The 26,129-nt window shown below is 43.5% G+C and overlaps 1 protein-coding gene across 5 annotated transcripts in view; it reads left to right on the top strand.

The window, feature by feature from the left end:
• Nucleotides 1–26,129, top strand: part of ADTRP (androgen dependent TFPI regulating protein) — a 102,438-nt gene that overhangs the window by 68,723 nt on the left and 7,586 nt on the right. For all 5 annotated transcript variants that reach the window (XM_063707335.1, XM_055391812.2, XM_055391817.2 and 2 more), the window contains 2 exons: nt 10,984–11,099; nt 23,120–23,271. In XM_063707335.1, coding sequence (XP_063563405.1) covers nt 10,984–11,099; nt 23,120–23,271 — 268 coding nt within the window. The remainder of the gene's footprint in view (nt 1–10,983; nt 11,100–23,119; nt 23,272–26,129) is intronic.

Genomic DNA, 26,129 nt, shown 5'->3' with positions numbered 1-26,129 from the left:
TGAAAATTCAGCTTGAAAGCTAAAGTGCCCTACACAAACAAACAAAACAAACCCTTGTGCTTTTTGTGTCTTCTGAATTTGGAAACCAAAAAGTGCACAATCATTTCAGAGGGGTATTCTGGAGAGCTCGCCTGGTACAAATTGATTATGAATAAAAGCGTGTGTGTGTCTTCAGCATCTCCCTCTGAACACAACTAGGAACTCCTAAAAGCCACATTGTATTATTCTGTGGTGAGAAGGAATTTTGTGACCTTTGGAGAAATTTTGTTTCAGTTTTTCCTGAGAAGACCATGATAAGGAAGTGAGCCACATTTCTTGGCCATGGGAATTTGTCTCAATGCCCCAGGCTTGCGTTCTCACGAGTGTGGTGGGTTCTAAGCAAGTGGGCTTCTTGCCAACTGGTCCTGCGTTGCAGGTGCCCAAATTTTACACTTACAAACTTGTTAAGATTCCCAGACAACCTCGGGGTTGCGGAACTGACGGCAGTGGCCTCTGGGGCTTCCCTCAGTGTTCAGGCTCCTGGCTCCACATCCAAGAATCCGCTGAGCAGGAGGTTGAGCCCTAAAGGTCCCAGACACTCAACAAGAAATGGGGGACTTAGCCTGGAAGGAAGGACAGGCTCATTGGAAACACAAGCGGCAAGCGCCTGGCCTGCATGCTTACCAACAGCCTTCTTGTCTGGAAACCCAGTAGATTTGGTGCTCATGCCTGAATACCACTCCACAATATTGGACACATCTCTCCTGAAATAGTTCTTTCCCTCTTTTCCTTACCTCTGGACTTTCTGACCACTCCTGTCAATCAGCCTTGCAAAATGCTTTTGTTTTGCCTATTTCTTAAATCAAGGATTCTCAACCAGGATGGATTGTGCCCTGCAGGGGACATTTGGCAATGTCTAGAGACAGCTTTAATTGTCACAACTTTGGGGAGTGGGGAAGGCTTGCTACTAGGTAGAAGCCAAGGATGCTGCTTAACATCCTACAATGCGCAGGCCAGCCTACCTCCCACCACAAAGACTTATGGATTCTAAAACGTCAACAGTACAGAGGTTTAGGAACCCTGACTCAACTGGTGTGTCTCCACAGTGCTTTCTCCTATATGCTTTATTCTTCCTCCAACTCATATACTCTTTGGGTTATCTCATCTATTACCACTTAACCCAGTGATGTCCATACTCTGATGGCTCCCAAACCTCTGTCTCCAGCTGGATTTCTCCTCTGAGTGTCAAACTCATAAATTTACTATGCTACTGGACATCTTTAGCTTGATAGCCTATAGATGGCCTTCTGCTTTTGTTTTGTTTTGCTCTTGGATTCTCAGCAAGAAAAAAAAAGTTCATGGACGGGCGGGGTGGCTCATGCCTAAATCCCAGCACTTTCGGAGGCCAAGGCAGGCAGATCACTTGAGGTCAGGAGTTCGAGACCAGCCTGGCCAACATGGTGAAACCCCATCTCCACTAAAAATACAAGAATTAGCCAGGTGCAATGGCACACGCCTGTAATCCCAGCTACTTGGGAGGCTGAGGCAGGAGGATCGCTTGAACCCAGGCAGCAGAGGTTGCAGTGAGCCGAGATCATGTCACTGTGCTCCAGCCTGGGTGACAGAGTGAGACTCTGTCTCAAAAAAAACAAAAAAGAAAAAAAAGTTCATAATTGAAAAAGTAACCTCTCACATGTAGTTATATGTTTTTAATAATAGGGAATTAAAATTAACTTTTATTTTGAAATAACAAAACACACTTTAGTGGCACATTCTGAGATCGTTAGATACAGCTTGGGAATGTCACAAAAGCTGTTGAAGGGAAATCCTTGAGTCTTTTAGGATAGGAAGATTTTGCCATAACTCATTCTTTGATTTGAACAAGGACTTGTGGTCTTTCAGTGTGAACTCCAAAGGCTTGATGTGGTGCTGCCTACTGTTGTCTAACACTTTCAGAGCCTCCTCTACATAATGCTTTAGGACTCACCTAGTCCTAGATTGACACTGTAGGGTTACAATAGATTTAAGTTGAAATTTATTAATATTTTTTGAGTTCAAAGACCATATCTTTTATACCTTTCAGTTACCTAGAATGCTGAAGCAGAACTGCTTCTCAAGAGATATTTGATGGGTATTGAATGAAGGCATTTCCTAGGAAAACAACTTCTTGTCTTTTACCTTTAGGCCCTACTCTTAGCCATTCCCTTCTCCACTGGCAAGAGGTACACACACACATACACACACACCCACAGAGAGAGAGAGAGAGAGAGAGAGAGAGAGAGAGATTGACTAACCCTAAATCAACTGATTATGTGCATTTAGAAAAATCACCAATGGGTAGATGCCATTCTCACAAAACAGCCTGCACATCCCTTTAGAAAACCCTTGTAGGTCAGCAAGGGAGAGAAGGCCAGAGACAGGAAGGAGAAAGTGTGGAAACATCTGTCATGGGATCAGTCATGCGGAAGGTTTGGAACTGCGCCCCTGAGTTTGTGCTTACAGGGTGCTTTCCAGAACCACTATTATCTCCCAGGGAAACCAGCTGCTTACATACTCTGAGCCCTCACTTGACATCGTGATGAGATATCGGAAACGAAGGGATAGTGCCCTGAGACACAGTTTCCCAAAAGTGAGAGTAGATTCCATGCTTCCTAAACTTCCTCTTTCTTTAAAAGAACAATCTCCTTCCTGCAACTTGGAGCAGCTTTCCAGAGAGCTGCCCATCTGTTTCTGTCTTTAAAACAAGTCTCCATGTGCACCATGTGAAGCCAGGCAAAGAAGCATGGAGGAGGGTGAATTACAGATTGATGAAGAGGAGGGGCATGGAGGAGATACCAAGCAAAACCTGGGCGCCTTTCCACCTGGCCCCATCTCAGAATGTAGAGCCACAGACCAATGAGTCTCAAGATGAACGAAGGACAGTCTCTGCTGGCTCTGTATCTTCTGACTTCCTGCAGGGCTGCCAGCTCCTGCTCAGTGGTGCCTTTTCATTGAGTCCACCATTTCGTGACTATAGAGTGGGCACCCATTGATTGTTTCCAAGAGTCATACTTGTTCACAGGCTTTCCTGTAGCCCCCATGTTAGTCCATTTTGCATTGCTGTAAAGAAATACTTGAGACTGGATAATTTACAAAGAAAAGAGGTTTATTTGGCTGACGGTTCTGCAGGCTGTACAGGAAGCATGCTGCTAGCATCTGCCTGGCTTCTGGTGAGGACCTCAGGAAGCTTTTCCTCATGGCAGAAAGCAAGGGAGATGTCATGTCACATGGAAAGAGAAGAAGAGAGGCAAGAGAGAGGGGAGGAGGTGCCAGGCTCTTTTTAAGAACCAGATCTCATGGGAACTAAGGGTGAGAACTCACTCATTACTCAAACACACCAAGCTGTTCATAGGGGATCCACCCCCATGGCCCAAGCACCTCCCACTGGGCCCCATCTTTAACAATGGGGATCAAATTTCAACATGAGATTTGGAGGGGACAAATATCCAAGTGTATTGACTCCCAACACCCATTTCCAAGCTTTGGCGTGCCATTTACAGCTGTGAGAAATCCTTAAGGTCACCAGCTGGAACTGGGGTTGATTCTGCAACCCTGCCATCCTGGACGCAGCCTGCTATGTGGGTGCTGGTATCCAGTGAAGCAAGTCTGGGTTGGCTTCCCAGGCTGTGCAGAAGACCTCTCTTCCTCTTCTGCCCCACTTTGTTTCATTGATTCGTTCATTAATGTCACTGATGTTAAGTGGCCAGAATAGATTAAACAATGTGGTAGGCACTAGAGAGAAAATGGTGACCCTAAGCCTTGAGTTGTTTCCATCTCTGGAAGACTTTGGTCAGTATTAGACGAACGTATGAGTGTTATGTCATGATGGGAATGAGCACAGGAGCCTTCAGTTCTGCCAAGAAAGGGCACCTGCTGGAATTTCAGGATTCAGCTAAGGGCCACTGAGCCCTGTAAGGTGATGTGAAGGCCAAGGGGGCTGAGCGAGGGAGGGACAGGTGAGTGCTGTATCCACAGTGAGAGAGGAAACCAGGTCTTCAGGTGGGAGAGCAGAGTAATTAGAGGGTGGGCTTAGTCCCACTAAAATGAAAATGCAATGGTAGTAATTTCTTTCAGGCCTAATGCGTAGGGGGAAAACTTTAATTTCTCTGAAAAACAAAAACTAGGAAGTGTGTACATTTCATCTCTCTCTTTTTACTTTATCTGTCTGGGAACATATTGCTAAACTTGAATCTCAATAATAGAAGCCCAGTAAGCCTTCTGGTTGGTGTATTTGTGTTTCAGTGTTCTTCTGAGTTCTAATTTTCATTTCTATCTTCTCATGTTAATAAATGGGCTTTTTTAGTAAGGTATCTCAAAGATGTATGGGGCTAATTGGGAGAGAAAAAATTAAAGAGTTAAAAAAATGAAAAAAGGGAAGAATACTAGAGAAGAAAAATGGGTTGAAACAAAAGGATAATAAGGAGACTGAGTAGAAGGGAGGGAGCCTGCTGAGATGCTCTGAGATGAGGGAAGGTGTATAGATAGTGGACAGAGGCAATAGAGAGCCACAGAAGGTTTTTGAGCTGGGGAGTAGCAACATTAAAACTTGTTTTTTAGGTTTGCCTGATTGCAACGTACCAGACTATGCACCTGATTATATGTACCAAAATAGGGAAAAGCTAAGTGATTGTAGGTACCAAAATAGGGAAAAGCTAAGGAAGTGATGCCTGGGAAGATAAAAGAATAACCAGCTATGGGAAGCATTTTGGTAGAAAAGTGAATGAAGTTTCAGTGTGAGGAGTAAAGGAGTGAGTCAGCACTGACAGCAGGTGTGTAGGGTGTTATTATTGCCAGAGAGAGCTCAATAGGAAGAAGGGATTTGGATACTTTAGAGGGGTGGAGAGAGAGGGGAAGGGGGCAGGAAGAGGCAGATATATTCCTGATTCCTGATTGTAGGGTCCTAAGATCCCATATCTTTTTTTTAAAAAAAAAAAATCTTATCCTTAACTGGATAGAATCCAAATTGTCACTTCTTCACCAGGCTGGATTCCTTCAAAGCCAACTAGTTTTGTAATAGAATGATGCTTTGAGATATTGGTCAAATGATATATTAACCCAAAGGACAGCAGTGTAGTAAGTAAAAGATCCCTGAAAAATTCTCTTCAGAAGATTCATAAAGTTGTCATTTAACCACCTGTTCAAGTCACATAAGAGTTCATAAACAACACTATGCTTTTCTTCCTTGGCCCAGTGGGGCATTCATTTCTCTTTCCGGGTCAGTAAAGACTATTCATGTTTCCCCCAATATCTTATTATGACCAATTTCAAACATAAAGCAAGGTTGAAAGAATTTTACAGTGAATAGCTGGGTCACCCACCACGTAGATTCCACTGTTAATAGTTTACTGTTTTTGCTTTCTCATAAATATCTCCACCTGTGCATCCATTTATTCATCTTGTTTTTGGTGCATTTCAGAGTAAATTGCAAACATGACTACTCTTTGCCATATAACTTGCGTTTGCAGGCTGGGGAACCTGTGATAGCCCACCTAGGTTGACAGTGGAGATCAAAGAGAAGTCAGTGGCTCTTTCTGTGGTGGTTTCGCTCCCCAATCCCTTCCTCCCCACGAATTTTAATGTTGACTCTTTAATGACAGTAGTGTCTAGCCTGTGCACTTGAGTTCCTAGAAAGTAGAAAAGGGAATTTTTACAAATCCAATTCTCTTTAAAAACTTCAGTCTTTCAGACTGAAAAGACTCCTACAGGTAGCGTAGTTGGAAGTTGTGTTTTTTTTAAGTCCCATAGAGACATAAGCTCTATAGCCTACGTGCACATTTCCAGATTTCCAGATATCAGATTTACTTAAAGCAAAACTGTATCTTTAATGATGTAAGAAACATACAGAATACAGATGGTCTCTGCTTTCAGATACAAAATATTCCTAAAAACGTCACGGACCATCACCATTGTCTCTACCTGTAGCGAGTTAGAGGCAGAAATTGTAGCACAGGAAGTTAGTGAGGAAGGAGGTAAAAGTTTTTAGCTGGCAAATGGATGGTATTATCAAAACCAGAGATTGCCTTACTGGAATTTACAAAACAACTATTACTGCATGCCTTTATTGCATGCAATTTTCAAGCTTAAGAAATGTGACCCAGCAGCGTAATAATAAGCCTGGATATGATGGCATTCGATTAAGGTTTGTTTTGCCTCCATTTCTGTGTCTATTGTATTTACGTTCATGTTTTAATTGATATTTTGGTCATGTGTTTTCCCCAAAGAGATTTTGTGAAGGCTTCCATTTTCTAAAATTAAAAAATGATATATTTGATATATTGTAAACAAAAGAAATCCTCCTTAATGTACTCAGAAATGAGATCTTGTTAGTGCACTAAAACTTCACTTAAAAATATTTATCCGTTAGTACCATAAGCAAACCAAAGGTATTATTGCAGAGACTTGGAGGAAAGGACCTCAGTTTGGGAAGAGCCAATAACAGGAACTAATTCGCAGATCGGAATGTGGCCTGAATAGAGGAGAGGAAGAGAGTATTAAGGCAAATATGCAGCAGGTGATATAGAAACAACAACTGAAGGAGAAAGCCTCTTGATGACCCATCTGAGAGGGTCAAAGTCAGTGTATTTATCTTGGTCAACTCAAACTCAACACAAGAGATAGTCCAGAAGGGAAATGAAATAGAGGAAAGAAACAGAGATTATATATTTTTTATGTTATCATCTGATTTTGCAATATGTAGGCTCTCTGAATTTTTTTCACTGGAGAAAATTAAGTGCTCTTGGCCCCGCAGGAACCTTAGGATAAGAGTGTGATCAGCCTAGCCTTAAAGATTCAGTTTCTGGAGCTTCCATGACAGTGATAAAGACCTGTCGGATCCATGTGTTATCTCAGTGATTAAGGCTTGCTTCTTTCTCAAGGGTCAGGCAAACTTCATCCTACTGTAAGCTTAGCCTCATATGCAGGGAAATTGTTTAATGGAGCCACTTATCTACCTGTATGGGGTGAGTACAAACAAGTGCTCAAATCATTATCACTATTTTCCATGTTGTCACTCATGCAACCTTGTACAAATTTTCCATGGGCTGGTAAATCTTAGTACTTATCTGCAAGGCTGTTTTGTAAGCAGAGAATCTACTGTGATTATTACACTAATACTTAAATCAATACTTCGTGCTTGTAGTTCTCACTCCAAGATATTTAGGTGAAAGTTGGCATTTTATGGAGGATGGGGGGGGAAGGTATAATTGAGTAGAAAAGGATGGGAGAAGAACATCTCTTTATAACCATTGCATTTGGAAAGAGACATTTAAAGGAAAATCTACCAAAATGGTGACTTTAATGACAAGGAAAGATAGCTCCACTAGATCCCCTCTGTTTACGCATGCTATTGTTTCAGCCCATGATGTTTTGTTTACTTTGGAAGGAAATATTTTACCCCCTCTGAGATAATTAATTTTTGTCAGCTTCACTGTTTATAAGGGAAACTGAGAAACTGTTAATTGAAATACAGAGTGAGTCAGTGTTTCCAGTAATTTTTGGCAGCATTCTAATTTGTGTCAATCCCAGCCTAATTATTAGATTTTTTGGAAGCAAAAACATATTTGATTTTTCTCTTACTGAATTTGTTCTTCCTTTTTTTTTGAAATATGTGATGTCTGACAAAGGTCATATGATTTATGTCAAAGTGAGGTGAAATACCCATACGCTTGAAACACCAGAAGGCTTATTGCCTCATGTTTAGCTCTTCACTGCCGCTCAATATTTAGAAGGCTCTTTTCCTACTTCCTACCCCCAGCCCCGACCAGAAAATGTGATTCTTGCAAAGACCTTTTAGCTAGGATGAAGTCGAGGTATATGGCCCATCACTAATGACATCACTGAAGTAAATTTCCCAGAAGCCATCAGGGAGAATTCATTTGGAAATCCAATTGAATGTCACTTGCAAAGGGCAGGCTCCTGAAAGAGGTGACCAGTCATGCATTCCTGATTGTTTGTTATAAAAGCATTAATCACTGCGAACTCATTTACTCCTAACGCGAACACACTACATTATTCCACAGGAATTCTGTTCCAAACGATCGTTAATGTAGAGGACGGGAGCTGCTGATTGTGGGCAGGGTTAATAAAATTCATCAGATCAATGGCCAGTATAATGGGCTTGTTAATGGTTTTTAATAGAGGTTGGATCTTCCTGGCTGCAGCAGAGTGAAGGCTGGGAGAGAGGGGCAGGTGGCTGTGCCAGGAGACAGCTCCATCTCCTGCCTGCTGAGGTGGCCTCTGGATGAAGAGAGCATCCCTGTTGGTCACTGAGCATCAGCAGGGCTCCAAGGTGGCCTTGACTGGGAATGCAGGCACCAGCTGTGGGCTGGGGAGGGAGCCCCAGGGACAACCATAGTCCAGCAGCTGGCATGCCACAGCCTCTTGCAGACCACAGGCCAGAGTTCATCTAAGCACCTGAAGCCATGGATATCCCAGGCCCTTGCTTGCTTCCCACCCTGGGCCCACCGAAGAGATGAAAGACAACAGTCACACTGATAATAGTGACAACCCCAGCAAATGCTCACTGAAGCTCTCCAGGGCCAAAGACTAAGCATATTACACGCACTCATGTCAATCCCCATAGCAGCATCACTAGAGGTATGTACTATTTATTGTCCCCATTTTATAACTGGGGAAGCTGAAGTTCAGAGAGATTTGGTCACTAGCCCAGGGTTAGATTAGAAACTGTGTGCGTTTAGACGCTATGCTCTTTTATTAGAGGGAGAGACACAGAAGCTGCAGCCTAAAATCAGACTGAAGAAATATGCAAGGTGCGACGGGGGCCTGGGAGTCTTTCCATTTGTTTCTCCAACCAGTCAGTATGTTCAGGACCAAACTTGAGCAAATTATGTAAAAGCTGTAGCTTGTCTGCAATGCTGTTCCTCTAGGCATCGTTAGTAAAATTCAGGGTGCCCAGGGCCCTTGAGATGCCCAGGTGCTCTGGGCCACCCCACTGTGGCCTTAACTGGGGCACCCTGAGAGGTCCTCTTCACCCAGTGCTGCCCTGTACTTACAGCTTGGTCCTTCTCACCCTGCTCCTGCCTCACCAAAACTTGACCCATTTCTGGTCATCTGTGGGTCATTATGATATCCGACTGCCATAGCCAGATCAGCTCGGATGGGAGGAAGCTACTGCTTCCTGGGGATGCCTCCTGAGCACAAGTCTTTTGTGAATGACAGCAAAGACTGCCCAGAGCCAGCACCCAGAGTTCCAGCTGCCACTGCTGGGCATGGGAACGCAATGACATTCCCAAGCTCCAGAGACTGCCCTAACTGAGGGGCCAACACCGCTGCCTTGGGGCTCAGGAACAAGATGGGGCGGGAGCTTGCGGGTGGAGACTGTGGGTGAAAGAGGCAGCCACGAGCTGAGGAAATTGGCAAGCAGGAGTGAAGGAGGAATGATAGCTGAAACTACAAAAAACGCAAAATACTAGCACTACTAGATGTTTCCAGTAAGCTCAGAGGGTGGCAGAAGGACTTCATAAATGTTATCAATAAATGAAAACACATGGCACACATACTCCAGTGACCTTTCCCAGGTCAGCTTCTATAACCAAGATGGGAGCAGGCTGCAGCAGTCTTTGCATCTGAAAACGCCGTCATTCCTAAAGTTATTTCCTTGATTATGTCATTTTAAAAACTCTACTGTTAAGGGTTTGGAGGATGTAAGAAAACAGATGGTTATAAGGAGGGGGTGATGCAGGGAAGGAGGGGGAGGACATAGGGGTTTCAGAGGGAGGCTCACGCATACCCCACACACTTACCACCCTCAGCAGGACTGAGCTCAGTTACACCATGCTAAATGCAACAAGAAACGCAGAACTGGGTGGAACGTGTTCTCCGGCCCCCCAGAGCGTATGAATATACACCATAAGTGCTAGACTACATGGCACAGGATATAAATGCAGTAGAGTTGAGTGAGAGAAATTAGCAAGAGGAAAATTCAGAGACAGCATCATGGAAGATTGCACTGGCTGCAAAGAACATAGAGGATTTGAATCCCAGGGAGAGAAGGCACAGTCCACACAGGGAGAGGAAGCAGGGACAGGAGGCTGGAAGTGCTAGTGAGCATGCTGAGCACAACGGAGGGTGAAGGAGACAGCCTCGGTCTAACAGAGGGGGGGTGGGTGTGTGTATGTGTGCACAAATGTATGAATGTGTATGAAAGTATGCAAGAGTATGGATGTGTGCATGTGCATGTGTGTGCACAAATGTGTGTGACAATATGCCGAAGCGTATATGTGTTAGTGTGCGTTTGTGCACAAATGTGTGAATATCTGTGAGAGTATGCATGAACGTGTGTGTGTGTGCATGGATGTGCATGACTATATATGCTTGAGTGCGAGTGTGCATGTTTATGCATGAATGTGTGAATGTTTATGAGAGTATGCATGAGTGTGTGTGCGTGTGTGTGTGTGTGTGTGTGTGTGTTTTAGGAGAGGGCCAGGCATGGTGACTTACGCCAAGCCGCCAAGCCAGTACTTTGGGAGGCCAAGGCGGGCAGATCACTTGAGATCAGGAATTAGCCGGGCTTGGTGGCACATGCCTGTAATCCCAGCTACTCAGGAGGCTGAGGCAGGAGAATTGCTTGAACCCGGGAGGCAGAGGCTGCAGTGAGCCAAGATCTTGCCACTGCACTCCAGCCTAGGTGAGTGACAGAGCAAGACTGCATCTCCACCCCCTACCCCCACCAAAAAAATGTAGGGAGAGGGGAGCAGTGGGCAATAAGCAGGACCAGAGAGAGGGTGAGACACATTGCAAAGTCCTTGGTAGCCAGACAGAGGAGTTTGGACTAATGTGGTAGGTAAGAGGGAGCCACGGTAGGTCCTTGGGCATCTAGGGAGCATGACCTGGAAAGCTTCATCTAGCAGTGTGTAAGAGGTAGACTGGAAGGGGAACAGAGAATTATGGGCACTGTAGGCACCCTGGACACCCTGCCATTCTGATTTGCCATTTTCTCTCCTGCAGCACACTTTCATATTCCCCATCACATTGGCTGAAGTCGTCCTCAGGCCTCACTCCTATCCATCAAAGAAGACAGGACTCACCTTGCTGGCTGCTACCAGCATCGCTTACATCAGCCGGTAAGAATTACATGGAGAAAGTCAACTTAAGCTTGTCGTTCAAGACCCTGAGGGAAGTTCCAGAAATGTGTACTGTTCTGTCATAATCCCTTTATCTTGGTTTAATAAGGATTTAATCATGTTTACATTTCCAGGTAAGAAGCATTCTTATTGTTTGATTTTAATGCTCATGGAAACCTCCCAAGCACAGAAACATGCAGGTGTGCACACACATACACAGCAAGTCACAACTTCCCCTCTCTCTCTCGTGAAGAATTAATCATTGCAAAGCCACTCATCTTGCTTTCCCAAGAAAATGTTGCTCCTCGGTTCTATCTTCAATGAACGTGCTTGAATGGCTGAGGGATCTGAGGCATCTAACTACATTCTACCTGAAAAGTCATTTAGTGGGCAGAGCATGCTAGGTTTGTCCACTCCTGTTGCCTGTTTCATTATGGGCTTATTTGCATCAGCAGCTGGCATCAGAGCTCCTAGAAGGCATTTGGGCAATTGCATGGGAGATGATTTCTGTAGCTGGCCTAGATTTCGTCATTCAACCACCTGGCAATACTCATTTTCAGAAACGCTGCCCAATAGTCTATAATCAAGGGAACGTGCTTGGCCTTTCACCCAGTGACTGGGAAACTTTTCTTCCATTCTATAACCTTCTCATCTAGCACCATGCTTTTGTTCCTTCTGAAAGAAAGAGGCTTGCTGAACAGAAGACCTGCAGATTGGAAGCTAATCAGTGTTCCTTCTCTAGACTCACACAAGCTATTCATGTGTGACAATCTGGACAACCCTCCGATCCCTATATGTGGGGAAGTTTAGTTCAGTTCAGTGCTCTGTCAGGGATGGAAGCGGAGAGAGAGAGAGAGAGAGAGTGCATTCCAAAGAACATGGGCTCTAGCAGTGCCTGTTTTATGGACTCGACCAGCCTCTGTCTTAGAGCAAATAAACTTGGTGCCCAGACCTCATCTGCTGTTTTCTCCCTAGCCCTTCCTTCCCTTTTGTGGTGTCTACCCCTCCCATCTTTCTGTGCCCCTCTTCCCTTAGTACCCAAATCTTTCTTCTCCCATCTTAAAGAAAGCACTTGCTCAATAAATCTACCCCCAGACTCCAGTGCTCTATATTGTTCTTCAGCCTCTGAAGCCTTTACATTTTAACAAAGGGAATTTCAGAGAACGAGGCTTAAGCTTGGGTCCTACTGATAGTTGATGTCTGGAGCACTCTGTTGAAAAGGATTCTGAGGCATTACCAAGAAAAAGTTGTGTGATTATTAGGCAATGACTTTCAATAGCATGACAATGGACAGTGGTAAGATATATGCTATGTGTTTGCCATATCTGGCTTAATACAAAGGAATATATCCCTAAAGACAGAGTAATCTGGGACCTGGATTGGGGTAAGAGTATAGACACATAAAGATTTTGTTGTTGTTGTTCTTGCATGTGTTGAAGAGAAGCAAAGAGGAAGCCAGCTGATTATACACATGAATTTGTATGCTGTATTTTTTTTGGTGGTCTTTAACTTACTCTTTTATTGCCAAGTGTAAATCTTGTAGTTCATATACATGTTATTACCTTTTACTTACTAATGTCTTCTACCTAAGGACTTGTAAGTTGATTTTCAGTTCACATATCTGACCCTTGTTGTTCTTTTCCTTTTTGGGGATGAAGAAGATAAAAAGCACCTAAGGCCACTGCTGTTATTGGGGAAAATTGTAGTGGCTATAGAAATGAGAAGTAGAGGCCAGGAGGTTGGTTTGTTAGTACCTGGGCGGGTGTCCCCATGATGCAGGTAATTAGGATTTGGAGAAAGAAATGCCACAGGATGCGAGCCAGGTACAAGTGCATCTTTATCCATTCAGTGGTTCACCAGCGCCAGGCACTGTGCTAAAATATGGAGGATACAGTGAAGTTCAGGAAACCTGCTACCTTTAGAGGCTGTCGGGGAAAGAGGAGCAGAACAGACTGTGGGAGACAGGGTGATAGGACTGTAATAGGCATAAGCCCAGGATGCTATGGGCACACAGAGAGATGTGCAGAACTGGCTTGTTAAAGGGAAGCACTGTCTAAGCTGAGGCCCAAGGAATGAATAAGAATAGGTCAAAAGAGACATGGAAAAGACCTTCAGGCAGAAAAAACAGCATCTGCAAAGGGCTGGAGGAGCTGAGGGTATGGCTGAATTGGAGGACAGGGTAAAGCCAGGTCGTAAATCCACATTAGTGCATTTGGACTTTTAAACCAAGTGCTTTTCTGTAGAAAAGTGTTATAATCAGAGGAATGAAATGATGTGGTTTATGTAAGAAAGCTGATTAGAAAGATGATTCTGGCTGAAGTGTGGACATTAGACTGAAGAGGAACAAGACAGGTAGACCAGTTGGTGGCATTGCTGGTAACTCAGGGGAGTTGATGTTAGCCAACTGATGATAACATCAGTCAATCCACAAATAAAATCAGAGAGTGTGAACAATGGGAGGTGACTTAGAGATGACTTAGCATTGGAAAACTAAATCTCCGGTAGGGTAGATGACATGCCCATGGTCATATGGCAGAGATGGGGTGGAGATGCAAAGCTGGTACTTGAGCCAACTAAAACTGAGGTCTTCTCTCTCCAAATCCAGTTGTCTTTCCACTGTGTTTACATGGCCAGGTATTTGTTCAATTCCCAGTGTGTGCAAAACCATTCAGCTAAATGCTGGATGGATGGGCATGCACAAAGCTTGACCTAGCTCTGCACTTTGAAATCTTTCACGTGTTGTTCCCAGCTCTATGTGCTTGGATTAGACATTAAAGTACTGGTAATGAAGGGAGTGGAGGGAAGGGATGGAGACCTGTCACCAGCAGGAACGTGACTGGGTGAGCCCCAGTGCCCAGTGGGGAGCTGAGGTGGTTTGGGATTTCATCCTTCATGAAAAATGCTAAGTTGGTATTTGGTCCACTAAGCCCTATTTTTGCTAGAACAAATCAAATATAGACACTTAAAGGAGGGTGTTTGATGTGATCCTGTTGATGGAAGCATCTCTATTTCTGTTCACCCCCTGGTTAGAGGAGCTCAGACTCTTTGGTGCCTGCCATCCCCACCCTTATGCAGTTTCCAGGGCCCCTGGCTCCTCACAACCACAGATGGCCATGAAGTTCTACAAACTGCAGACACCCGTGGAGACGTTTTAGGGAAGTGGCTATGGGCCCACTGTAAGATGTGCCAGTTTGGACAGTCAAATGGGGAAATGGCATAACACGAATGAGGTAAAGAGCATGGGCTCAGGCCAGAGGGAGCGTGAGAAACGAACATGAGTCAGGAAAACGGCACCGAAGCTGAGCTGGAGAAGCATTTCACTGCCGAAACCATGTTCAAATGACCTAAAAATAGTCCCTGAGACCGTGGGGACCGCCTTACATGTGGTGGTTGCTTTTAGTTATTTTTCAGATTGCAAAATTGAAGAGCTCTCCCCTAAGTGGGAAAATAAAGCTTTGCAAAATAGTAATGACTGCAAAGCTTTCATTTCCTTTGGAAAGCATTAGTCACCTTTAAATATGGTAGCTCACTTATTTCTCCCTTCTCTCTTACCCCAAAACACCTCACCTAGTTCTCCCTGAGGCAGTGGTGAGGAGCAAAAAAATAGAAATGTTCCTTCTGCTGGTTTTTATTCTTTCTTTTATTGAATAAATATTTTCCCTAACACATGGTTGGTCCTGCCCAGAAAAGCAATGTTATATCAGGCCAAGCTTCAGCCTGCAGGTGGTTTATCCTTAATAAGTGGAGATGACCCATGCATACAAATTATAAGTGCAGAAGATGGAAAGTGGTAAAACCTCATAAAAAAAACACAAGGAGCCACAGAAAAGGAAGAGTTTGCATCCAGCTGAGCAGTGTGGGAAAGGCACTGTGGAAGACATGCATTGGATCTGAGCCCTGAAGGACCGGCAGGATTGGAGCTAGAAAAAATGAGAGAAAGTAAACAAAAGGAGCACAGTCCCAAGGCCAGGAGAGTGCAGAAAGTGTGAGAGCAAGGGTCAGTAATTCTCTTTGCTGGACCTGTTTGTGAAAGAGACTAATGAGAAATATCCCTGGAACTACCCACTCATGAAGGCTTGCAGATGGCAGACTAGAGGATGTTGGACATAGTATAGAAAATGGGAGCATTTGTTGTTGCTGTTGTTTGTTTGTTTGTTTGGAGTGGAAGCAAGGGTGAGCAGTATTTGTAACTTGGCCAGCAAATTATGCTTTAAAATGTCATTCTTGACAATAGTGCTTCAAATAAGTTGGAGTGACAAGAGATGGGAAACAAAATAAAATATAAACCAATATAAAAATAAAAACTAGCCAGCACATTATGTACTTTGATCACAATGTCTTACTTTTTATGTATGGTTATTTCACAGTTCCAGTGATATCCCCAAGCACCCTTCTGCCTTGGAGGTCTTGGTCCAGTTTTCCAAGGAGTTCCAATAATCTGCTGAGTGCTCACACATGCCCCTGTCGTGCACTGCACAACCCATGCTGCACACTGTTCTGAGCATTGTTCTTACACACAGATAGCAAAACTGTAATCCCCGCTGGGCCCAACATCCCCACCTGGCACAGTGTTAAGGGTTAGCACACCATGCCCACTGCTGATGCCAACAGTGTCATTTACCCATCAGCCCCCTGTGTTGGTAGAATTAACAATGTTACTCGCCACAGCAACCACCCCAGCTGGCCTGGAGTGCATCATCACACTGCTCTTGGTAGACCAGAAACCTACTGATGCTGCAGGTGTCCCTGCTAGTGTGTAAAGTATTGCATGCCCAGTACAAACACTGCACAGATATGCAGCTATCACCCAGCCTTGGGGCAGATGTCTGTAAAGTCCCTTCCCCAAAGTAGTTCCTATGAGGCAAGGGAGAGAATTACTTTCTTTTATACTATGCTCGCCAGGGTAAGATCCCTCAGCAAAGCTTCCTGGGTTCCCAGAAGTAACAGTTCTTTAAATTCATGCCTCATCTACAAATACATGTACACATCTTACCCTGAGAATACATTAAAAACTGCCAAGGGGTGGACTAAGCTGAGTTCCAGGACCAGCCACCTTGCCATTTCCAGAATCAGCAATTCTCTTCTTCTCTTTCTGGTTTTTATTCATTTTTCTATTGAATAAATATTTTCCCTAACACATGGTTGGTCCTGCTCAGAACCAACCATGTTGTGAACTCCCTACCAGAGCCACTGTTACCGTTTCCAAAATATGACCTTCAACTGGGATCATCCAGGTCACCCATAGCTTTATAACCTCAACTCAGCAGGGATTGGAATCTCAGCACCATTTTCCACAGAAGAAATCCTTACCCTACCTGTAAATTCATATATGAAAATTAATTAAAAAGATGCCACACAACACATCCTTGTTGTCAACATGCGGGGTCCAGCCCAGCCAGGATCCAAACTGAAGAGGGATGGAAGTGGAGGACTAGGAGAGGAGAGGGTATCTCATCTCCTGCTCTTCTCATCTTTCCTGTTCAAACCTTAGTTCTTATTCAACCAAAATGCCTGTAACAGAAATCAGAAATAATAACGGCATGAAGAGAGTAAAACTGTAGAATCAGAAATGAGAGACATGCCTGAGACACATTGTTGAAACAACAGAATAGGTTTTATGGATTGATTGACATGTATCACACAAATGAAAAGGAAAAATTAGGATAATTCTAAAAATTTTAAGTTAGTAGACAAGAAAAATGGTGATTCCATTGATAGATGAAAATGAATTGTGAAAGAAATAGTTTTGGGTATAAGTAAAACAGTCAGTTTAATATCCCATATCTAGGTCTCATTTCAAAAATACTCTGGTTTAATTGGTTCAGGATATGCCCTCAGCATTGGAATTTTTAAGGCCCTCAAGTCAATTCTAATTTTGAGACAAGATTGAGAATCACCTGCCTGGAGGAATTTCCATTCAGAAATTCAGACCCTGCAGTCTCAAGAAAGGTGGGGCTGAGGAGATGCAGCTAGTTGAACCCTTGTGGAGTGACAAGATTGCTGGAAAGAGAGAGAGGAGAGAGGGAAGATAAGTAAGAAGCAAACACCAGGGAAAGGCCCTCCTCTCAGGGACAGGAGGGGGAAGGAGCAGCAAAGGTAGCAAGGAATGACCAGGTAGTAGAAGGGCAGGAAGTTAGAAAACCATGGGCCCTGAAGGCAGAGAGGCTTCAGACTGGAAGGGGGTGTCTCAGGGACGGGTTGGGCAACAGCTCTAAATGCCTTGATGAGGTTGCCACCCCAATAACTCTCATCACTGCCGACACTTCTACATCTAGGTAAACTATTTGACTAACACTCTAGCTTTGCAGTTTCTCCTGACTCTTTCTATTTGATTTAATCTCCTGGGCTGGAAAGACGTGACATGAGGGTTAACACGGAAAGAAAGAATTATATGCCCAAAGCCCACAAAACTCCGTTATCTGTTTATCTGCCACCCACAGACGTCGGTATTTCTCTACTGATAAGACACAGAAGTTATGAATTTCTTGACAGCCATTATAATACTCTAAGATTTAGGATAAGGAGACCCTAAAAGATTAATTTTTGGCTGCCATTTGGTGCCCACCCAGTCCAACTCACAGAGGTTCACATAGCAGATGGCTCAAGAAAGATGTGAAATTGCTCTTTGAACTGAGGGGCAACGTCATTGGCCTCTTCAAAGTATTAGTAAAGTGAGGTTAACCAAAACTTGAAAGGCCATTGGGTACATTTCCAAATTTCCAGAGCCTGTGGTGGTCTTGGTGAGTCAGGCAACTGAGAGCCATCCATAGCAGTGTCCTACAGAGCCACCCAACACAACCATTCATTTCAAAATTCAAAGAACCTGCTGCATTTTGGGCACTTGGCAAATAAATGTGCCTGGCAGAGACAGTCCCTGCCCCTGCAGAGCTTTCAAGCTGGTGAGAAAAACAATCAAATAAGTAACAAAGGTAAGTTCCAGGGTGGAGGAAGCACCTGGCTTAAGCATTTACCCGAATCAGAGTTGGGGGAGAGAGCTTCAGGAAATCTTTTCTAGAGAAATAGACTTTTAAGCTGAGATTTGAAGCGTGAGTAAGATTCAGCCAGACACAGGGCAAAGAGAAGTAGGTTCCAGGAAACAAAAAGGTCAGAGGTGTACCCAGTGAAGACAACAGCAGGTGTGAAAGCCAAGAAACTGCAGTGCTCAGTTCACTCAAGAAACAAAGGGGTTCAATATGGATGGACTGCAGATCTCTGGATGGAGGCAGGGCACGGCCAGGCCAGGTCAGCTGGGGTAAGCAGCTGGGATCCTGGGATTCACTGCAGGCAGGGGAGGGCTGTGGACAGAGATCGCTTTTAGAAAGATTACCAGATTACTGATGGCTTGCAATAGGGGAAGTGGGTTGAAAGGAGCAAGAAAGCCTAGTTGGTAGACAATGACAGAAACCCAGATGGAATGAAGGAGGCTGAAGGAAGATTGTGAAATGTGTGCACTGAAGAAACATTTAGAAGGAAGTTTAGTATAGATATGATTTCATGGGATCAAACGTGGGGGCAAGATTGAATGGAGGGCTGACATTGGCTGAAATAGAAGACATGTTGAATGCAAAGTTCCCTCCCTCCCTCCCTCCCTCCCTTCCTTCCTTCCTTCCTTTCTTTCTTCTTCTTTCCCCTCTCTCTTCCCACCTTCCCCTCATATTCAGGCAAGCCATAAAGAAGTGATGTCAACTAACAGTGTGACTCTGTCCTCACTCACGCCTCTCTGCTGAGTACCCTTGGTAAATTACTATCATCTTGCCTCATACTCTGTATCTCTGTTACTTTTCCTACTGTCAGGTACCACACCTATAACTTTCCTTGCACTTTATCTGTGAAAGTACACAATTCATTAGCTTACCTCGGGAACTTTCCTTTACAAGCCTTATGCTGAAGGAAACAAACATGAAGTAAACAGAAATTTTCCAAGCCTCTGGGGGGATGTCCTTATTTATAGACTATCTTACATAAATGTGCATGGGAATTCAGAAGCCCTAATTTCAACTATATAAAGTAAACAAAGTGAACTAAGTGATGCAACTTTTTGGAGTACATTCAGAGCTCCTCACTGACTCCAAACTCCTAGCCCTATCTACTTGAAACTGTTTATTTTCTATGCCATATACCTTCTTTGTCCTGCCATGAGAAGTAGCCATGCAGGTAAGAATCACTGTGGGCATCCTGTAATACATCCATGGAACGCATATCTTAAAGAACTCTAGGCTGGCCATGGTGACTCGTGCTTGTAATCCCAGCACTTTGGGAGGCTGAGGTGGGCGGATCACAAGGTCAGGAGTTTGAGACCATCCTGACCAACATGGTGAAACCCTGTATCTACAAAAAATACAAAAATTAGCTGGGCGTGGTGGCACATGCCTGTAATCCCAGCTACTCGGGAGGGTGAGGCAGGAGAATCGCTGAACCCAGGAAGCGGAGCTTGCAGTGAGCCGAGATTGCACCACTGCACTCCAGCCTGAGCAACAGAGTGAGACTCCATCTAAAAAAAAAAAAGAATTCTAATATTAGTAATAATGATGATAATTATTGTTTGTACTAGTCACCTCATTCTCAATCTGGGAGGAACATCCAGACAAGTTTGGGAAAGCAGAGTGATACCAGCAGGGTCCAGGCGAGGAACTAAATGCCAACCCTACATTTATATGACCCTAAAATTGACACCTCCTTAGATACGTTTAAATTGTGGTAAAAGGTACACGATATTTACAACTTTAACCATTTTAAGTGATTTACCAATTTGATCATTTTTAAGCTCTGTAGCATTTTGTTCATTTACCTTGTTGTGCATCCATCACCACCATCCATCTCCAGAACTTTTACATCTTCCCAAACTGAAAGTCTACCCGTTAAACAATAACTCCCTGGCTCAGTCCATTTTGTTTTGCTATAAAAGAATATCAGAGATTGAAAAGAGGTTTATTTAGCTCATATTCTGCAGGCTGAGAAGTTCAAGGGCATGGCCCTGGCTCCTGACAAGGGCCTTACTACTGCCTTACAATGTGGTGGAGAAGATCAAAGGGGAAATGGACACCTGTGAAAAGGGCAAAACCTGAGGGGCACCCTGGATTTATAACAACCCATTCTCATAGAAAAAATCCATTTCTAGAGCTTACTATCACAAGAACAGCATCAAACCATTCTTAGGAGATCCAACCCCATGACCCGAACACCTCCCACTAGGCTCCTCCTCCCAACACCAACACACGCAGGACCAAATTTCAACATGAGTTTTGGTACGAACAAACAAACCATATTGAAACCGTAGATAGCATTCCCCGCTGCCTCCTCCCACAACCACATGGCAAGCACCATTCTACTTTCTCTATGAATCTGACATTCTAGGTTTCTCATATAAATGGAATTATACAGTATTTGTCCTTTTACGACTGGTTTATTTCACTTAGCATGTCTTCAAAGTTGATCTGTGTGGTAGCATGTGTCAGAATGTTCTTCCTTCTTAATGCCTATGTATAAGCCACATTTTATTTATCCATTCATCTATCAGTGGGCACTTGGGGAGCTTCCACCTTCAGGCTATTGTGAATAATGCTGTTATAAACATGGGTGTACAAATATCTCTTCAGATCCCTGTTATCAATTCCTTTTTTTTTTTTTTTTTGAGATAGAGTCTCATTCTCTTGCCCAGGCTGGAGTGCAGTGGCATGATCTCCAATCACTGCAAGCTCTGCCTCCCAGGTTCATGCCATTCTCCTGCCCTCAGCCTCCCAAGTAGCTGGGACTACAGGCACCTGCCACCACGCCTGGCTAATTTTTTGTATATTTAGTAGAGATGGGGTTTCACCATGTTAGCCATGTTTTCAGTTCTTTTGGGTGTGTACCCAGAAGTGGAATTGCTGGATCAGATGGTAATTCTATTTTAATTTTGGGGGGAAGCACCATATAGTTTTCCAAGGCAGATGTACCATCTTCCATTCCTACCAACAATGAACAAGGGTTCCAATTTCTCTATGTCCTTACTAACACTTGTTATCTTGTCTTTTTTTAAAAAAAAAAAGTATCCATCCTAATGAGTGTAAGACAATATCTCACTGTCATTTTGATTTGCATTTCTTCTAGTTATTAGTGATGTCGAACATCCTTTCATGCATTTGTTGGCCTTTTATGTATCTTCTCTGTAAAAGGTCTATTCAAGTCCTTTGTCCATTTTTAATTGAGTTATTTGGGTTTTTTGTTATTGTTGAGTTACAGGAATATTTTACATATTTTGGATATTAACCCCTTATTAGAGATATGATTAGAAATATTGTTTCCCATTCCATGGATTGCCTTTTCACACTGTTTATTGTGTCCTTTGATGCAGAGATGATCCCTTAAGTTTTACACCGTAGGGCCTCTCTTGCTTCACCCTACTCCCAGTCCTGAATATAGCCCTTAACTCTTCCACAAACCATGTAACAAACTTCAAGTATTTGAAATGACAGAGATCACCCTTGGGTTTCTGAAAGTTTAAGCACAGAATTTCATTCTTCCGTCTGAATTCCTTTGACAACGTGGGATATTCAAATTTAAATGTTGTTTTTGAAGCATAACCTGGCCTATCCTAATTGTTACAAGAGATCAGCAGCTTCAAAGAAGGCTTTCTGAGAGCACTCCCATTGTGCCATCCCTCAGTGGAGATGGAAGCTTTTGAACTCTTGTCAAATATTACAATGTGCCAAGCACTGTTCTGTGTCTTTTACATGTGTTAACTCCTGTAATCTTTACAACAGCCTTAGAAGGTGTATGCTGTTTGGATCTTCACTTTACACATTGAGGAGATGGGGACAGAAAGGTTGATGAAATTGCTGGAGGTAACATAGCTACTAGGTGGCAGAGCTGGGGTTTGAATCACAGAAGCCCAGTTCCAGATTCTGTGCTCCTAACCAATGATGAACTGTAGCTGATGCATCAGCTTCCCCACATTTAATTTTTTAAAGTTATTTCAGACTTTGGCACCTTCCAGTGCAGTTGGTTTCCAGCAAACTGCATTTTTAGGCTTCACTTAGACATCATGGCTCTTCTCCTAGCATTTCTTTTCCTTCTCTTGGCTTCCAGAAATGACTTACAGCCTATCCTCACATAAGCAAGATCTGAGCCTCCCTGCAAATCCATGCATTACTGCCTAACACTCTATTTATGGCTATATGCATGAGTGAAAATCAGGGCCGACAGTTAAATCCTAGGCATATTGTGTTAGGGCAATAACGCTCCATCTCTGCTCCCTCATCCCAGCAGACTTGGAGAGCTAAGGGAAAGCTGCACCTGATTCTTAGATCCAAAAAAGCAAACCCCACTTCTCTGGCTCAGAGCCAGCAAAATGAATGCCATAATAGCAGGTTCAATGTCTCAGCAGGCCATACCTCTCAGGGAAAGGGATCATTCGTGTTCCCACATACTCTCTTTAGTTCTTTAGCTAATGATGGTTCTATGTTTGTTTGTTTGTTTGTTTTTGAGACAAAGTTTCACTCTTGTTGCCCAGGCTGGAGTGCAGTGGCGTGATCTTGGATCACTGCAACCTCCGCCTCCCAGGTTCAAGCGATTCTTCTTCCTCTGCCTCCCGAGTAGCTGGGATTACAGGCCTGAGCCACCATGCCCAGTTAATTTTTTGTATTTTTAGTGGAGACGGGGTTTCGCCATGTTGGCCAGGCTGCTCTCGAACTCCTGACCTCAGGTGATCCACCCCCCTCAGCCTCCCAAAGTGCTGGGATTACAGGCATGAGCCACAGTGCCTGGCCCTATGTTCTCTTATATTTTTTCACCAATGTTGAATTTAAGTGGATTAGGTAAAACAGCCCAGCCCAGCCCATCAAACAGCATGTCTTATTGAATCAAGTTGATTTACCCAGAAAAGCTTCACTTCTTTAGGTTTGTGGGAATACTACAGCTGTTGACAAACCTCCCTGATGGGTTCTTTTCCCCTGCCTGGGTTCCAGTACCTCATTAATCCTGATGAGAAAATGGCTTGTTTTTCTCCTCCTGCTCTAACCACCATGACTTATTTCCTGCAGCATCCTATGGCTCTACTTTGAGACGGGTACCTGGGTGTATCCTGTGTTTGCCGAACTCAGCCCCTTGGGTCTAGCAGCTTTCTTCTCTCTCAGCTACGTCTTCATCGCCAGCATCTACCTACTTGGAGAGAAGCTCAACCACTGGAAATGGGGTCAGTGTATTTCTTTCTTAGCTACAGATGTGCTTCTTCCGTGCCTGCCTCTCCCCTTCACCTGGAAACAGAAAGAAAAACTAGCCACAAACAGAAGCAATGATGCTTACTGTCTTTGTCCAAAGTACTCAGACAGGTCCTGCCAAGAGGTCCTGCCAAGGCAAGAGGACAGCATTGGGGGTGGGGCACTCTTTTAAAGGACCCCATAAAAGGATCTACCCTCCTCCCCCAAACAATGTGTCATTTAACTTTAGAGCTAAAAATAATCTTCTTTAGAAAGCCCAGGACCTAGAGAACAAGGTATTACCATCCCTAGCATGAATAAATAAAATCAGGGGTCTCCCCCTAACCCAAGTGAGGGCTCCAGGGACACAAGCTTTGAAAATATCAAGGTTTCATTTTGAGGGAAGTGAGTCCAGATAGTCCTCTCAGCTCCTCCCACCTCCTCCCAGCTCAGCAGTACCTCATTAGGCTGCTCCTCAGCCTTCCATAAGACATTTACCAGATGAAATCACATCCTAGACTTGAGATTGAAATCCTCATTCAGACAGAGTCTTCAGCAATGAGAATATGTCAGTAAGTTAAGCTTTCTTGTTATAGGTGGGTACAATCCTGTTGCTTCTTCCTAAGAAAAAAAAATCATCTTAACTTAGTTAATTTTAAAATGGAAGATTTCATTTTCTTTCCTGCTTCCTCTCTCCCCACCCCATCCCAGAATATTTTTTTATTGTCGGAAAAGTAACTACCAGAAAGTCAGGCTGTAAAACACCCATGACTTGCTTCCCTACCCCAGGAGAAGCGCAGGAACTCTACCCTGATTCTGTATATAAGGAAGGCAAAGAGTCACACCCAGTCCCCCACATCACTCGCCCACATGCCATTCTGTTCTATCAAAATAGAGATGGCAGAAGTGCCATCTTCCGCCCAATCTATGAACTGGTGTGAAAACATAAGCCCGTGTATGCAAAAAAAACCTGACAGTTTCAGAAGGTTCAGTACCAGAGTGTGCGTTTCTGAGAGGAAGCTGAGACCCTGGAGAAATAAGCACGCAACTTGGATGTATCACATGTTTTCTACTCTTGGAGAATTTGACTGGTTTAAGAAACTCTCAAGGGCAAAATTCTCTTTGAAAGCAAACACTTAAAAAAATGGAATACTAAAAATTACTTCCCAATCAGGATTCCAAATCACAGAAAATTATCGCAAAAAAAAAATGTGTTGACATTTCAGATGTGTTGACATATAATTCTAACTAGTTTTGGCTCCTTGAAGTTCTGGGTAAAGATTTCTGATGCCTCCCCAAATCTCTCTCTATATATATATATTTAAAGAAGCTTTAAGATATAGGAAGTACAGAGAAAAACTTGATTACTTAGAGCTTAGAGAACAATAACTTTTAAAATCAATTGTATTGAGTTCAATAATGTATTGAGTTAATTTTTAAATTGTTACTCTACGGTGAATTTTAAACATCCATTGAATTAAAAAACAAAATTATCATCATATTTATTATTATTGAAATTACTATTCTCAATACAACGTTCTTAACAAGCCTCACTGTTTAAGTACTGCATCCAATTTTTAACTGTAATTAGGTCTCAATAAACAGATAAGCTGGCATCATATGGACCCTCAACTACCTCATGTACATTCAAGTTTACAAGTAGAAAGAGACGATTGTAAATGACTGTACTTACCTCTCGAGGTCTTTCTAGATTTTTAACTTTTTAAAGAAGAGAAAGGGTAAAAGGTCCTATTTAACATCCGAATAAGATCAGAAATGTATTAAATCTTGAACAGATCTTTATTAATTATAAATAATTTAATATGAATTAAAGAAAAATTAGATTTGTTAAAGTTGCAATGCAGTGAACACTTTTACATTGCTGAAAGCTAAATAACCTATGTGAACACATTTCCCCATGTCCTATTCTACTGAAAACACTTTCTAAGGCTTCCCCCAGTTGACTGAAGAAAGTCCACACCCTTGGAATGACACACAAGGGCCTCTGTGACCCAGTCCCTGCTTTGGCTTTTGCTCTTCTATATTTGTGCCCCAGTGGCACCAAACTGCTGGTTTTCCCTCCACGTTGATGTTGTTTCTTACGTCCACGGGATTCTGTCTCTCCTATCCTCCAGTCTTTGCCTGGTTCATACTCATTCATTTCAACACTCGCCTCTTCCAGGAAGCCTTCCCTGGTCAGCCCAGGTTGGACTTCATGTCCTTCCCAGTGCTTCCCCCTTTATCTCCCAGTCACCAGACTTACCATTTTATTATGACTGCTGTTTTACTACTGCTTTAGGGATTTGTTTTTCCACTAGACCTCGGGTGTCTTACGGATTAGGGGTATGTCTTGTTCATCGTAAAATCCCCTATTTCCATTAGCTTTCTCGTTGCCTCAATCAGTGCAGACAATAGAATATCCAAGGGCCTTTTTTCCTAGGTGTAAAGTACAACTTTTTGCAAAGGTGTTCTGGAGACGGCAGATAAGGAGTGACTCTAATGGCTGTAGAGTCTTGGGCAGGGAGTTTAAGGAGTATAGGAGGGTGATGACAAGGCGTACCAGTTAGAGAGTTGTTGAAGACATGCATGTTAGGGCAGAAAGTATTAAACAGGGGAAAGAGCACTGGAATAGGAATCAAGAAAGCCACGGTAGATCGAGACCATCCTGGCTAACACAGTGAAACCCCGTCTCTACTAAAAATACACAAAATCAGCCAGGTGTGGTGGCGGACGCCTGTAGTCCCAGCTACGTGGGAGGCTGAGGCAGGAGAATGGCGTGAAACCAGGAGGTGGAGCTTGCAGTGAGCCAAGATCGTGCCACTGCACTCCAGCCTGGGTGACTGAGCAAGACTCT

The sequence above is a fragment of the Gorilla gorilla genome, chromosome 5, assembly GCF_029281585.2.
Source record: "Gorilla gorilla gorilla isolate KB3781 chromosome 5, NHGRI_mGorGor1-v2.1_pri, whole genome shotgun sequence".
Lineage (NCBI taxonomy): Eukaryota > Metazoa > Chordata > Mammalia > Primates > Hominidae > Gorilla > Gorilla gorilla.
The sequence above is the reverse complement of the archived record's forward strand: the minus strand, read 5'-3'. Positions and strand labels throughout refer to the sequence as shown.